This window comes from Pleurodeles waltl, chromosome 5, assembly GCF_031143425.1.
Source record: "Pleurodeles waltl isolate 20211129_DDA chromosome 5, aPleWal1.hap1.20221129, whole genome shotgun sequence".
Lineage (NCBI taxonomy): Eukaryota > Metazoa > Chordata > Amphibia > Caudata > Salamandridae > Pleurodeles > Pleurodeles waltl.
The window spans coordinates 918,984,567-919,001,289 of record NC_090444.1 but is presented as its reverse complement, the minus strand read 5'-3'; the positions used below and the strand labels follow the sequence as shown (position 1 = coordinate 919,001,289).

At 41.8% G+C, this 16,723-nt stretch overlaps 1 protein-coding gene across 5 annotated transcripts in view; it reads left to right on the top strand.

The window, feature by feature from the left end:
• The first annotated feature begins 944 nt into the window (after positions 1 to 944).
• Positions 945 to 16,723, top strand: part of MAP4K3 (mitogen-activated protein kinase kinase kinase kinase 3) — a 960,603-nt gene continuing 944,824 nt past the window's right edge. For 3 of the 5 annotated variants that reach the window (XM_069235048.1, XM_069235046.1, XM_069235045.1), the window contains exon 1: positions 954 to 1,212. In XM_069235048.1, the coding sequence (XP_069091149.1) occupies positions 1,117 to 1,212 (96 nt within the window). In that variant the 5' untranslated portion in view covers positions 954 to 1,116. Of the gene's footprint in view, positions 1,213 to 16,723 lie in introns of all 5 variants that reach the window. The other 2 variants (XM_069235044.1, XM_069235047.1) reach the window with 2 other exon arrangements.

The following is a 16,723-nucleotide window of genomic DNA, read 5'->3' as shown; positions in this document are numbered from 1 at the left end:
CAGGTGAGATCAGAAGAAATTTGTTTTAGTTGGGTTGAGTTTTAAATGGTTGTTAGACATCCAGTTTTGAATCTTTGCAAGTGTATTTGAAAGCAGGGCAAAGTCCTGCGGGAAAGAGATTTTCAAGCAGTGCTTAATTTGTAAATAAAAATGTGCCAGTGCCCAAAGCTCTCTTTTTATAACACGCAGCTGCTGCTTTTAAATGTGTGGGCTATCTCAGGCCTCTTTAATCCATGTACAGCCACTCCCTGACCCTTCAGCTCACTCTTGAAGCTTTCTGCTTTCTCCCTTTCCGAATCTTTTTCGTTTTTGTCCTCCTCTGCCTTTCCTATATGTGTCTTTTGCCCGCAGTAAATGCCTGATGCAGAAAACTAAGTGCTGGCCCTCAAAAATAAGGGCCGATGCCCCAAACTGGAAACCACCAGCTCAGATTAAGCACTGTTTTCAAGTATATTTGGGTATCGTGGGCATAGAGGTGGAAGAGAAACCCAGCAGGCTAGTACAAAATGTTTACTGGTATAACATATCTACGATTTACTCTAATGTATGCCCTTAAAAGTGCCTCCAATATGTTTTCTCCGTGTATCAGCAGTTTTAACACTGTTTTCGTAAGGGCAGTCCTTTCGAAATCCGAAATTAAGCAGGTGAATCTAGAGCCACATTCCAGGCCTGCTATGGATATACCTTAGTTTAAGCCACAGTCCTTCACCTCATAACCACACCCATTAACCCTTAAGTAAACGCCTATCGCCTCAGAGACACGCCTCCAAACTACGTAGCCACAACCACTGACAAGCTGACCGCTCCTCCCTTCTCGAGGCAACTGCTGGAAGCAGTACATTCCAGGCTTGTTGGAGTGCTGCTCCCGCTGTTAGCCACGCCCCTTTTCATTTACGATCACGCCCATCACTGCGCCTGCTGCGTTGCTCTTGCTTGGGCAACGCAGGCGCACTAGCTTCACCCGACGCCATGTTGGGGGTTCGCAGGCTCCTGTTAATGCTGTGATTTGATTTTTAGAGAGAGGAGGGCTACGATCAGTCTACTGCATAGCCCCCCGGGGCAGTCCTTGCTGCGGCAGAAGAGGCCTGGGCTCTGGCCCGTGCAGGCGGCTGCACGATGACCTCGAGCTCTGACCTGTCCCGGCGCAACCCGCAGGAGGACTTCGAGTTGATCCAGAGGATCGGCAGCGGCACCTACGGAGATGTGTACAAGGTGAGGGCCGGTGGAACCATGGGTGACTGGGGGCCGTGTAGTGGGCAGAAAATTGTATGGGTGCTTTGGCCTGCAACAACTACTTTCCAGGAAACAACATGCCTCTAGAAATGTGGCATCTTATCATGTGATCGCCAAAAGTGAGAATCGTCTACGGAGGTACCAGTAGTGCACTAAAGCGTATATAAACGAGAGGATGTTGGGAGGGCATAAAAGTACAAAATACAGTAGTGGGGCCACCGGCCATAGAATTGTGTTATGGCTTGGTCTCGTTGGTGCCCAGTGTGCAGAAGGTTGCCCTGACCATGACGAGCGCAGAGCAACGACCCCACTTTTCCCACTGTGTTTACATTTTTGGAGTTGTAGTTTGTTTTTACCCAGTTACGAATGCAGGACAACAGGTACCAGAATCCAATGAAAGATACAAGGCTGAGTGAGTTATTTACTTATGACGCGAGACGGTTGTAGCCTATCTGTAGGCCAGAAATGAGACCAAAGCCCCCTCCCCTTCCTTGCCCAGAAGATCGCTTCCCGTCTAGTGTCTGAGGCTGCGTTTCCTTCACTTGGACAGTGTCAGACAGTCGGCCTCTGAATGTCCCGGTGGTGTTACTTGTGTATGGTAATCTTTGCAGTGCATTGTGGTTGATGTGCAGTTTTGTATTATGCTTTATGGTAGATTTTTAAGTTCATAGTGTGTGTTTCTGACATTAGAAAGTTGGTGATTTGAATTGACTAAACATGCAAGATTTTTCTTTCGTTGTCTCCCGATCACACACGCAACTAGTTTAGAGCATTTTCTTATTGCTGAGACAAGACTGTACCTTAAGTATTCTAGCAAGATAAGATTTTGAATTCACTGAAAGCCACAATATTACGACTCTTCGTAATGGAACAAAACAAAGTCTTTAAACATCTGACATTTGACGTCAATTTGTTTGGAAAGTTTATCCTTTCCACGCTGAATGTATTAAACATAGAAACTCTAATCACATATGCTCTTTTAATAATCAAACTGGTCACGCAAATGAAACCTGTTTTCTCCTTACAGGTGATCCTGTTCTCTATGTCAGAGAATAAATACATCTTACAGCATTTTTTAAAAACATCGTTACGGGATACTCAAGGAATATTTATAGCTGTACTTTTTTTTTCTTCAGCCATAATTATAGCTGCAAGCTCTGGCGGGCAGTTCATGTATATATTTTACCAGAGCAACCATCATTTTGGTTTTGGGTAGTCATCGTCTTGTAAGCGAGCAGTGACCACAATTATTTTTCTACACGGGGAGGAAAACAGTAGCACCTCTAGCTATTTTTGACTCTTCTCAACAGATTGAGGTAAATTCCAGGGAGTTGGTTCGGTGAAACGCGAAGTTAAGTTGTAGGATTGTCCAATACGTAACGTCAATTCAAGTTTTTTTTGTTACTTTTAGAAGGCTATAAACATTGCACGATGCTTGTCTAAAAAGTTAAAATGTAGACAGGAGTTTAGTTGGTAATGAGATGAAACATTTACAATTAAGTCATTAGTATAGATTGTGGAAATCTTCTAACTTCCAGGAAGAACCTTAAATGGAATTATGTGAAGCATTATTGCAGTTTGACGCCAAAGAATACGGCTAGCTTACGCCGTTTGAAAAATTCAAATAGTGAATACACAATTGTTCACAATCAGTTTTCATGAATTAGCTGAAGGAAGCCTCAAATCTATTAATCGTATCTGTTGGCTATGTTGGTGACATTTAGAACAGTTTTTTCGTGTATCAAAATGCTTGAAAGGTAGCTGCCTTGAAGCAGACATATAGCACTGTAGTCCTTCAAATACCAAATTGTTTTTGGTTCGAATAGCAGTCATATATGCTGGAGAGTTATTAATGAAGTGAACCACAGTATGTGTCAGCTGGACACACTTTATGCATAAATCGGATTGCAGCTATTTGACTTTTCTTAATGGCATTTCTCCATAAAATGTTCTTTGTCCCAGTATAGTTCGTGTCAAAGAATGGATTGCACACAGACGGTAGGAAAGCAAGTCATGCGAGTTCTGGTACACTGTTGGAATCTCAGTGCGTTCTTACGAGATAATTTGGGCCCACGAGTTTAACACAAGATGCAGAATACATCTCGTGCAGTATGCTTGGTTGGCATGTTTTGTACTTCAATATAACCTTGTTAACAAGTAATGGGAATATCACAAACCCACGTTTTGTGGTGTAATTTAGCCCATGTTTATGACCCCTTCCACACTGCAATGCACACAGTTACTATCAAATATGAGCTGGTCATATTTGCTTCTGCAACACTTGGCGTGGTTGAAACATTTTGCTGGATCTGGTGGTGCTGTTTTCAGGACTCAAAACATTTCTATCTAGTGAGAGCTCTTGATCCCAGAGCCAGTGTGCACAGTTACTCAGCATCACTTAAAACGCCTGGTGTCCTTCCTTTCTTCATAGATAAAGGTTCAGTGTCACCCCGTTAGCCTCAGATCAATTTTTCAAATTGTAAGCGTGTGGAAGGATGCTAAATAGCTGTACTGTACAGGGATGGAAGCACTGTGTAAGGGTGTAGCCAACTCTGGTGTCACAGTGGACTGGGGCAGTGGTTCCCAACCGTTTGACTTCTATGGACCCCCACGTTATCATTACTGGAACCCGGGGACCCCCAATGAATCATTATTGAAATGCGGGGACCCCACACTGAGTTATTATTGAAAGCTGGGGACCTAATCTGTTAATAGTTTTTAATTTTCTAAGCAGTTGCGGACCCCCTGAGAAGGCTTCACGGACCCCCAGGGGTCCCCGGACCACAGGTTGGGAACCACTGGACTAGGGCATCCGTGTCAGGCACCTGTTTTTGGATTCCCGGTCACAGGTTACAATCTTGGTGGGTCTACACAGCTTTTCATTTTTCCACGGTTGATAAGATGAGTATCATGGAGTGGAGTAACAAAAAAACATGTTATTGAGCACCAAACTGCCCCACGTGGTGTACACGAACTTAACAAATGCATATGTTATGTAATTCTTTGTCCTTTAGCCTTAGTTCTTTTTCCTTAAGGCTAAGCGGGAGTCTTGATGAGGATCCATTGGACAATGCATAGTTAAAGGAATGGGGGAAATGTTTATCTGGAACTATGCCACATAGCCACATACCTCACAAAATAATCAGGTTGACCTTACTAAGATGTATTTTAGTGCCGAGGTGTTTTTTTAGGGTTGAGCCTACAAACATGCTGAACAGCAGCTTCGCTGTGGACAACATGGCAAAACAGATTGCAAAAGCCATTATGTCTAGTATAGACAGGACCTGTTGGCTTTGCCGATTCTTGTTTCAATCAGTCAGCCACACCGTTAATTCCTACAGTACACCAGAAATAATTACTTTGGGAGCTGAATGAACATAGAAGAAATAGTTAGCTCAACATTCGAGTCTTTTGACAAATACTAAAAGTTAGTGCTGTAAGAAGGACAATCTACAGTGTGATCAACTTCAAGAAATCTGTTCCTGATCACACTACTCTTTGTGGGTGTGCTGCCTGTAAAGCTGACGTTTCAGAGGAATATGTTGTTTGCAAAGCCAGTAGAGGTTGCTGTTATGAGGCCAGACGCTTCCATGTTGAATGTTTGTTTGTGACTGGGTGCTGGTAGAAGAGATGGAACGTGATTGTCTGGGTGGTGCTCAGGGTAAAGTAGCATGCAAGTATTTCAAAGGTTTTGTGAGTCGTGGGTTGATGAAGTGAACAGGGCTTACAGTGTCTAAAGGATAACTGCAAAAACCTTTTATGGTCTGTTGAAAATTTAAATGCTGTAGTTCTGTGGGTCCAGGTAATTGAATCTGTCTGTGGTGGGTAAGGTGATCTGGTTGCTGTAATGAATATAGCATCAAGATTGTTATCAATTACTGAGTTCCCTATGTCACTTGTATGTAGGGCTGCTTTAGCCTGAGCATCAGACTTAACTCTTTGCAATAACTAATATTTACCAGATAGAAAGTGTTGACTGAGGGCCTGATTTTTATATTTTGGCAGACCGGTTACTCCATCGCAATGGTGATGGATATCCAGACTGCCAAAATATAAATTCCATTATTATGGGATTTCTGTTTCGATGGACTGAGTATCCTTTGTGGTTGAGTAACCTATCTGCCAAAATATAAATCAGGTCCTGTGTGTTTGCAGTTTGCCTGTGCTCCAGTGAAGAACGGTAGCAGCTGATCTTGTTTTAGGCCTGACCTGGAATGTGTTCGCATCATACATAGAGAACATTGGATTTTTTACACACTCCAGGGGGCTTTGGTTCAGCCTTCTTCAGCTAATGTTTTCTTAAGCAGCTAGAATTTTCAGCAATTGGCCTGAAACATTGTCAGTCATATCTGGATCAGCCAACAGGAGTATTTTAGTTTGCTTTCTTTCCATTGGAGGATCTGATGTATCCTTCTACCTCTGTTTTACACCTGGAAAGTAACTTTCTTGTTGCACATTTAATTCTTTATCTTATTAATTTGTTTTACACTGCTACATTTTGTTTTATTGCTTTTATCAGCACTCGTTTAGAAGCAGAACTATTGGATTTGTCAATGCTAGTTTTATAGTGGGGATGAGAAGTGTTCATTAAGGACAATTAGTTTTTCCCCCCTTAGGTTTTGCCACCACATTTCACTATCTTGTACCAACTACCACATAGTTTAATATTTGTGATTTTTGAGAGCATTCTATTCATTTCAGCAAAGTACACAGGTCTATATTTTTGCTTGAAAACTTCCAACAATTGATTGTCTTTCTGGGTTGTATCAACGTAAGGTCTTTTCTTATTTACAGTTAAAATGTTTTTTTGAAACTCCATAAGTCACCTGGGCTGGATGGCCACACAGGCCAATTTTAAAAACGTTCAGTTTTGACCTATTTCTCCATCTGGCCACCCTTTTCAGTCACTTAGCTAAGGCTGGTGCGGTCACGCCCTCCATGAGCAAAGCACTTGTATCAGTTATCCCGAAACTGGGCCAAGACCCCCACTTCTGTGGCTCATACAGACCCATCACACTGCTCAATTTAGACGCCAAGCTGTACCAAAAAATGCAGCCTCCATAATGGGTCACCTGGATCAGTCTGGCTTCATCAAGGGTAGACAGACACATGTCTGGGCCAGGGCTGCCTGGACCCCAGGAGGGCAGAAACCTGTCTGAGGGGTTGGCAGCAGCTGCAGTGGAAACCCCGGAAAGGCAGTTTGGCAGTACCCGGGTTCTGTGCTAGAGACCCAGGGGATCATGGAATTGTCCCCCCAATACCAGAATGGTATTGGGGTGACAATTCCATGATCTTAGACATGTTACATGGCCATGTTCGGAGTTACCATTGTGAGGCCATACATAGGTAGTGACTGACCTATGTATAGTGCACTCGTGTAAAGGTGTCCCCGCACTCACAAAGTCCAGGGAATTTGCCCTGAACAATGTGGGGGCATCTTGGCTAGTGCCAGGGTGCCCACACACTAAGTAACTTGGCACCCAACCTTCACCAGGTGAAGGTTAGACATATAGGTGACTTATAAGTTACTTATGTGCAGTGTAAAATGGTTGTGAAATAACGTGGACATTATTTCACGCAGGCTGCAGTGGCAGGCCTGTGTAAAAATTGTCTGAGCTCCCTATGGGTTGCAAAATAAATGCTGCAGCCCATAGGGATCTCCTGGAACCCCAATACCCTTAGTACCCAAGTACCATATACAAGGGAATTATTTTGTTGTACCAGTGTGCCAATGAGAATTGGTAAATTTAGTCACTAGCATGCAGTGACAAATTTTGAAAGCAGAGAGAGCATAAACACCGAGGTTCTGGTTAGCAGAGCCTCAGTGATACAGTTAGGCACCACACAGGGAACACATACAGGGCACATACTATGAGCACTGGGGTCCTGCCTGGCAGGATCCCAGTGACACATGGGCTAAAACAACATACATGCAGTGAAATATGGGGGTAACATGCAAGGCAAGCTGGTACTTTCCTACATGAGTTACCCTTCCTGGAGGAAGTTGTCGACAATTCATCAATGGGCACTCCACGGGATGCCGCCTTGGTTGACACTGGGGCTATGGAACACACTTGTTCCTTGATCCTTTCTGGCGAGGACTTTCTCTCTTTGACATCTGCCGAAGTGGAAGATCTCTTGTTCTCCATGACCCATGCCTAGTTTGGAACTTTTCTAAATTGACATGTCCTTTTGATTGGATTATGAAGTCACATGCTCATGTTTTAAATTCCCTTGTAGTATGCTTGTGTGGCCTTTTAACTTGTCCAGATTGACTTAGTTTTTATATACATATATATATCTTAGGTTGATCTTCTAGCTATGAGATTTTACGTTTTGGCTTTGAACCACTTTCAACAGACAAGGGGAGGGTGTTGTGTAGCCATTTTAGAAATAGCTCCATGCACATTAGTTTTACACATTAGGCTGCTGTGCACTTTAACCTAGATATATTTTATTCAGCTTTGCATTGTTATTTTTACAATAACCAGTTTTATGGTCTTGTTTTATTTTCATCTATCTAACTGTTTTTGCTTAATTCAACACTGTGTTCTCAAATCAAGGGTACAGTTTGGTACATTGCTGGTGAACGTGGTAGAAGTTTAGTCTTCAACATTAGTAGAAAACACACATCCTTACGTAGAGACATTTTCTTAGAACGTCAGCTGTGTTATTATAAAAACACTTCCTAGTTCCATTACACGTTAAGAGGGAGATTCCATCCAGGGACCCACAGCTGTATGCTGATTGCTGAATGCTTCGCTACAGATGCTAACGCAGACTACAGGCCTTTTCTCAGGTATGAGAGTTAATGTCCTCCCGGGGGAACCAGAAAGGCAGAATTGGAGCTTAGCATGCTGTGCTCAGATTGACTTAGATAGGAAATAGTCCATCAATCCTAGTGACACTATGATAGCGTTATTCTTATGCTTCACTCTTCCCGTCACCATTTTAATATTGTCATGCTGTATCATCCTGGTTATTGCAGCTCACGCTTTGCTATCTAAGATGCAGTTGTTTTATTAAATCTGTTATTGAAACATATACTGCTTCTGTCTATCATTTGTATACGAGACTGTATTGTGAATGAGAGAACCGGATGTGACCTGAGTGACCACGACTTCCCTGAGAAGCCTAATATGTCATGTGATCGGCTGCCCAATCATCCCTGTCTTCTGGCAGAGATGAGGCACTGCTAGTTAGCCGGAGCAAAACCGGATTTAGAGCGACAGGTGTCACCCACCGTGGGTCAGACTCAGTCTCCAACACCGTGGACGATGTTGCTGCTCAAAATCCAGTAGTCTCATTAGAATAATGAGAGCCTACGCAACACTGCTAGGTCTTGATGCAGAGAAGGCATTCAACTAGGTGAATTAGCCCTTTCTATTTTATACACTGAAATGCTTTGGTTGCTGTTACTAATTCATGGCAATAACAAGGGCCAACTATGCAGCACCTTGGTCTAGGGTTTTGATTAATGACATGAGCTCAGAGCCTTTACATCTAGAGAGGGGGAGGAGACAGGGATGCCTCCTCTCCCTGCTTTTATTTGCTTCTAGTATCGAACCTCTAGTGGCTAAAATATGTTCAGCACCTGTTCTCAGAGGTCTTACTTTTGGATCAGTAAGACATCACATTTCTTTATTCACTGTCGCTGTTCTATTAATGCTTACCTCTCTCTACCTCTAACTAACAGCCTTCTAAGACGAATTGCACATATATGAAGAGGTGGTTGGCTTTCAAGTTACCTTGACTAAATCCTTCTTACTCCACCTGACTTAGCCCAGCGCTGACATGGAGACCCTAGTGGCCTCTACCCACTTCCAATGGGCTAAAAAAAGACATCACTTATCTCAACATTATAATCATCCCTAAGCTATTAGACCTGTTTTGTTCCAACTACCCACTGTTTCTGCAACAATTGAAGGTAGACCTCTATCGATGGGCACCTATGTATCTTTCCTGGCTCTGATGCATACATGCCATCAAGATGTTGGTCTTGCCCAGGGATCTATATATTTTTCAAGGTCTTCTCATAGAGCTAGATCGCAAGTTCCTTATGACTCTGTGCACACTAATCACAGGCTTTATATGTCAGAATCGTAGGGCCCGATTACCATTTAAATTGGTCCAACTTCCAAAAGGCGCAGGGCGTTTAGCCCTCCCAGAATTCCAACTCTATTATAAAGCAGCACAATTACGAGTCATCTCAGAGTGGTCACTCCACAAATCGGGCAAACATTGGTTACACATGGACAGGGAAGTATTGGGGAGATTTATATGGGGTGTGTTATGGAAGCCAAAGGCATTAAGCACCCCCCCCCCCCAAAAGAAAAATTGCCTAGTTGAATAATACTGCAAAATGGGCTACCTTCCCTTTTTATGTAGATGATCTCTGGCTATTTTGCCAGGTTCTTTTGATGCCTGGAAGGGGGGCAGGGCTGTCTCACCCTCTCAGATCTCTTTCATAACTGGGGCATTTTAACTTTCAAATGTAATCAGTAAACTTCCACCTTTCAGATCAGGACATTACCGGTATACACAATTGAAACACTGGGTACCCCACCTTGACATCAGAATAGCCGCTACTAAAGACCTTACCCCTAAATGAGCAATTTGTTCGAAGGGCGAGATCCTCCAGGGGAAATATTTCCTTTCTGTACTCCTTATTGCTCACTCCACATCCTACCCCGCAGCCATGCCATATTACTTTCTGGAAACATAATCTCTAGGAGAAAATTCCTGAAGGAAAATTGCACAAACTCTGGAGAGGCATTCCGAAATGCAACCCCCTCTATGGGCATGAGAGAAGCACTTTAGAAAATACTCTGACTGGTATCTGTATCCCACCAAGTTGGAAAAAATCTTCCCCAACATTTCTGACTTATGCTAGTGAGGGTGTGGGTTACTAGGTGATTTTTGACACACATGGTGGGTGTGTCAGATTATTTGTCCATTTTGGTACCAGAACTTGGTGCAAATCAAAGACATACTGGGATGCTCAATCCCTGATACCCTGGGATTTGCATTATTGGGTCTGCGCGATGACACCTTTAAATGCCAAACTAAAAACGATAGAGCCACAATGTGGTTGTGACTGGTGCAGGCGAATTGGCACTAGCTGCAGCTTCGAAGAGGAGAGGCACCAGCGCTGACACTATGGCCCACCCATTTATAGCAAGCTGTCACATTGGAAAGAATGGTGGACATTATCTTTTAACCATTTTAAAAGCTTTGAATTCGCTTGGGGTCCCCTGGTGTCCTACCTCTCCAGAGGACTACCTTTTAATTGCTTGCCCCACACTTTTGAGGGCGTTTCATCTCATCCAATTCTAAAGGTGGAGAACGGGAGCCTCCTTAGACAAGGATTGTGTTCCCCCGCTAAGTGACTCTCCTACGGACCCCTTCTGCCAGACGCTTTATGTTTAGGTTAAATTATGTAATATCCATGTACCTAAGTTGGATACAAATGTTTTTTTTTTTATTTATTTTATTTTTTAACTTTTCTTTGTTGTTTTGTTGGGCTAGGATTTTTTTTTTTTTTTTTTTTTTTTTAATTGAGTGTAATGGGTTTTATGGGAAATGTTTATTGCTTGATATGCTTGACTTGGTAGCAATTTCAGTACATATCTGCAATGTTGCAAAAGTGATCACTGTTCACGATAGATGATGCTCCATACAGTGGCTCATTTGTGGTATAATGATGGGGTATTTATCACGTCTTGCTGTTACTTTATACGTGCAAAATTTAATAACAATTTTTTTTTTTTGATTCCATACAACAATACGCAGAGTGGATGTTTGTTAAAAGTCATTAACATTTATACTCGCATACTTAGAAAGTCAAAATTTCTGATAAATACACATATCTTTGTACATGCATTTGCCAGTGGAGCTAAAAGATAGTTTCTACATTTCTTGGCACATTTCCTGAATATTTTATTTTTGTTATTAAAATTCTCCATATTTTGATTGGATATGTGTGTGAATCTTAGTAATTGTATTATCTAATCACATGCTGTTTTGTGGCTAATGCTACGTTTGGGGTTTGACCCTTGCGCCCATATACCTTAGTGTACCATTGACCAAACTCCACAAAACCTTTCAAGATCAAACTCAAATGGGAATGTTTGTTTTTGGGTAATTTTGTACAGATTGTTAGGGCCATCATTTCATAAGAGATACAAACATGACTTTGGAATTTATTGCGCGCAGTGCTACTATGTGCTTGGTACTTGAGAAAGGCAAAGAGTGGCTGAATGGTCTTTTGCCATGTCTGTGTGCAATGGACACCTGCTCTGTGTTTAAGGTTATGGGTAATGCTGTTGGCAGTGCCACTTGCACAACTTGATTCCAGCGTATACTCATCACAACTAAGGACTGCCCACATCACAAAGGCAAGTCCCCTTTGCTGTTGGGCAGCTACTTTGGATAACTCGAATTCAGTGGATGCATCTTTACATAAATATTCTGCTTCTGATCATAAAGTTCTGTGCACTGTGTTTGCTTGAAGAGGTGTCTGGCATATGATGTGCCCCCCCCTCCCCAGGATTTGGCATATTGTGTAATTTGGTTCTCAGTCATTTTAAAATGAGGGAGAGCAAGAAAGACAGGGTATGGAGAATCATATTCATTGTAATTTCACACTTAGTGCTTGTTCGCTCTCTTTTATAGCACTCCCACAGTTACACCATGGTAATATTTTGCTTTTCTTTAGTGATAAACAATAAAAATAATTAGTGGCTTGGCCAGGTGAATTTATGTTGCACTGTAAGGTGTAAAGGACTGGTGCAGTATGTACTCAACTTGCTTTACCCTTCTCCCTTACTGCCTTGATCCTCTGCTGGGAGAAGATTGAAAAAGGGATTGTCTGTAACCCATTTATGAAACTCCTGGCCTTTTGTTATTCAAAAAGATACATTATTAAAAAAATATATTTCACAACACATATATCCTTTTCCACAGAGTTCTGCCACGCAATCGGGCAGCTGTTTTATGCCTATCATTGCTCCACAAGTATTCAAAATAACACAAAGCATCTCCCAGCGTATTGACATAGTTCATATCTATCCCAGAACCCAAGCTTATTTAATAAAATACACCCTAACCTAACTTACTCACCTCCTGATGCCTGTATCCTCAGAGGTATCCACCAGCATTATATATTACTTATGTATTAAGGATTCCAAAGTGGCTGCCAAGTGATATATTTCTGGCACTATAACTAGTTAAAACAAAAATTGTATATGCATTTGTGGTGACGGTATGCCATGACCATCAGATTTCTGTGTCTTACAATTATTTACTAGTGACTAGCCTGGTGCCACCTTGATCCAGTAACTTAAAAGTGAAAACCTTTTCAGGCACACTCCCCCAACAAGCTCGTCCAACCTCATATAATGTATTTAATTAATTTGAATGATTTCCTCCTAGAGAAAAATGAAAGCACTAGTATTAAAAATAAAATAAAATACTAACCAGTAGTACATGCAGTTGGTAATGAGTGTCAGTAAACAGCCTGGTGTTCCGTTGCTTTACCGTGAAAAGTAAAGCATTGTTGGCAGAAAATTCCAAGGGTAGCAAGGCTAAAGTGACTAGATCAAGTATGAATCCTCTGGTGAAAGAACCGGGGTTGTGCTTTTGTGGTACCGTGCCCCTTCAGCAATGTGGTGGTGAAACCATCTCCTCTCATTTTTATGGGCGAGCGCAAAGCACTCTGTCCATAAAGTAATCTCTCTTTGGGCTTCAAACCACGCCCAGGTCACGTCAGTCTCTTTCATTGGTTCCTGGGCTTGCTCTTTAAAATCTGCTTGCTTTCGTTTGTGAAAGGCATGCATACGTCTTGCCTTTTCCGGTATTTAGCCGCCTACACAGCACCGGTAAACTACTGGAAACATGCGAGGCTCGATGTTTTGAGCCTGGTTTCTGGACTACTTTATTTGTTAATTTTCCCCGCAGCGCGATTGCGCTGGGGTTTACATTGCCCGATTACGCTCTGTTTTTTCAATTTCAGTGCGATCGTGCTGCATTTTACATAGCGCGATCGTGCTGTTTTTTTTTTTTTTTAAATTTGTGTGGCAAGAAAAGTTAAGTTAGAAGTTTACTACGCAAATAGCTCCAACTCGAGCAAATGCGAGCCCCGTTGCATTGAAAATGCTTGTTAAGTTTCTCTCTAAGGGATAGGGAAAATAAAAATGGAGGCTTTCAAAGGGAATGATGGACTCTCACATCAAACCTTACATTTAGGGCCTTAAAATGCCAATACACACAAACATTGGGTCCTTGCCCCCCACCCCCGCAAACCTGCATAGTTAGAACCTGTCAAATGGTCACATGCAACTGTCAAAAGATTTATTTAGAGATGTTCAAGTTCTAGAGCATTACTTCCCAACCTTTTCATTTCTGTGGAGACCAACTTTTATCTTAATGGGGACCCCCACTGAATTATTTTTGGAATCCAGGGACCCCAAACTGAGTCAATACTGAAATCTGGGGACCTAATCTGTTAATATTATTTAATTTCCTAAGCATTTGCGGACCCCCTGAAGAGGCTTTGAGGACCCCCAGGGGTTCCTGGACCACAGGTTGGGAACCACTGTTCTAGAGCTTGGTAGCTGATGGAAGGGGCAGTATTGAGCCCGCCTGCCTACTTTTTGTGCTTGCAAAGTCTTTTGTATTTTGAAAAAAAATCTTAAAAGGGACTTAGAACCCACCCCCTTATTTACCTGAATGTATCATTCGTTGATTCCAATGTTGCTCTAATTTACTTGCTTCCCATGGGCCAGCACCTCCCTGGCTTTCACTTCCTGCTCTTCCTCCCTTCTTTTGCCATTGCTGCAACTTAGACCAAGCACTCATTCCAGTCACTGTTTACTGGCATGCATGACATGCACACCTGTACTTGTGGGATTCGGTTAAATGTCCGAGAACAATGACTGAAATGTTTCACTCTCGCTCAATGCTTCCATGCTCTTTGTTTCTGGCACACACCGTGCACAAGGTCACTCGGAAACCCAGCAACTAAAAGAGAATAAAAATCAGACCGATGAAAGATGAAATGTTCAGGAGCCTAGTTTGGTCAGCTTTGAAATAAATCAGTCGCCTTACATTTTAAGTGTGTATTTTACAATTGCACGTGTTAGCATTATACCCATGAGCGATAAGATGCAGGGCTTTTACGTAACACGGATGCCAACATTCTTACCCCTGTCTATTAAATTCGATTACTCTGTGTTGTCTTTGGCTGTTTTATTTGTTTTCATTTTAAAGATGTATTTTAAATCAGTTGTTTGAAACTGCCATGTACACTGCTCGTGATATTTGTCACGTTTTTTTTTATAGCTGAAACCGAGCTATATAGACCAAAAAACTAAAAGGATGGCTTGGCGTGTGACCGCAGGGTTGGACAGGCAACCTCAAAAGATATTTTTTATCTTTGCTTGTGTTTGAATCCCCATTCTCATTTTATCAGAGCGTTTTTAGTTATATCATAGCGACATCTCCGTCCATCTCCCTACTGCTTTTTATTTTTTTCTTCCTTTTCTATTGTTTCTTTTCTGCCTAGCCATGCTTGCTCTTCTGGCCCTTTTAATTGTGAAGCTATGAGTTTCTTTATTATAACAAAGATTGTTTTGTTTATTATTTTTTAACTGGCAGATTTGCTTTTCTGTGTTTTTTTTTTTTTTAATAATTAAAAATATTTTTGCATTATTAAATATCTTCTTCATAACCAAGCTGCGTCAACAGCACTGATAGCTTGGATTTCCGTAAAAACGAAAACTCTCTGTGTGCACTGCGCAAAGCGCCCCACCTCCACAAGTTCACTGTCACTTCTGTTATTGAGTACACTTCCATCCTACTGCACCAAGATGGCCGAGAGACGTCGTTGAGACTTTAATGTAATTATCCTCGAAACTGCAACTTACAAATCCGGGTGATGGTTTTAGGGGTGGGCGTGCTGTTCGGCATCCAATAGAATGAACAGAAGAAGCTGCTGTGATGTACAGGAGCATTCAGTACCCTTGTTTTTTTTTGTTCTTTTTTTTTAAAAATGTTGCTTTGCTTTTTCTGCATGTGTATGACACAAGTAAGACCTCAGCATCTTTAAAGTATTGAGTGTGGGTGTGGTTGCTATGCTTCATGTATAAAAATATAAAGTTGTACGCTAACTTAATAATTTTGGTTTATGATACACTAGCTGAGACTGCAAATATTCCAAAAGGCTCAGAAGCGTAATTTGAATTTTCAAGGAGGCGCACTGCTATCAACTAACTGCTATAGCTTGGCATACATTTTACAAATCGCTCCTGCCGGAGGAGAACATTAGACCATCTCTCCCAATGTGAAACTTGAAGGGGCTGCATGGAGGTTTGAAACAGCAACCTTCAATTCAGTGTGCCTAAAACAGTCTTGCCCATCTGGGTGGTAGTCACAGGAATCTTGAAGCTCCTAGTTCCAAGTACAGTAATTCTGTATATCATTGGTTCCCTCTGACACAGCTTTATTTTATCTTCTACATTGCTTGTGGCTTTGGAATGCTGAGTTTCACGTTTAGTACATCGTGGACATATCAGTGTTTTAAATGGGAGTGCATAGGGTGTCCTAGTCTTTCAGTATATTTTAGTTAACTGATTAATGCTTGAGAGACAGCATTGGGTAGTTTACCCAGGGTGCAGCAATTCAGTATGCCTGCACCCATGCATGGCCATGAGTGGAATTGTTGTACCTCTGTGTGAGGTTGACCAGACAGTACCACCGGAGTTATGCGATTGTGCGGCTGTTGTGATTTTTGCATTATTATAAATTTGCCAAATCTATCCTCTGCTGCATAATCTGAATTCTCTAGAAAAAAAATGTTCTAGTCCAGGTGATTCAAAAGTTAATTAAAATGCAGTGACACGTTGCTGCGCCGTGGAAGGCCCTTTGCAAAGGTGGACTTGTCACTGATCTTCTGCTTATTGCTCTATTTAGGTATTAAACTGGTACTAATGAAGTGCATCCAATGCCCGAACAGCGTTACTTAGTTTAAAAATGATGAAACAATGAAGTAATACTATTGCAAAATGTGCTGCATTATGCAGCATAATTTAGCTTTTCTTACCACATATTTTACTCAACCCTGCCGCCTAATTTGGCCCTCTCCTGCCGCATAATTACAGTGGCCCTGCAATAACATAGCTCCTAAGTGAGCATAGGCAAAGCCTATTGGCTTTGCCAATGCTTGTTCTTTTTTCCAGCTTGATGGATTGGCACTTAATTTTCCATGAAGGAGCCAAAGTGGATGAATCTTTTAGAAAGGTTCTGTGTAAATTTGTCAAACCGTTGCAAACTTGTTTTAGAAACAAAGTATATGTTTGTGTGTGTGTGTGTGTGTGTGTGTGTGTATATATATATATATCTATCTCTATCATACGTTCATTTAATATTACCTGCTGGCGGTCGCCAGTGTGTAATTTTAGTTAGGACCTAGTTACCATAGGAAAATCGCTTT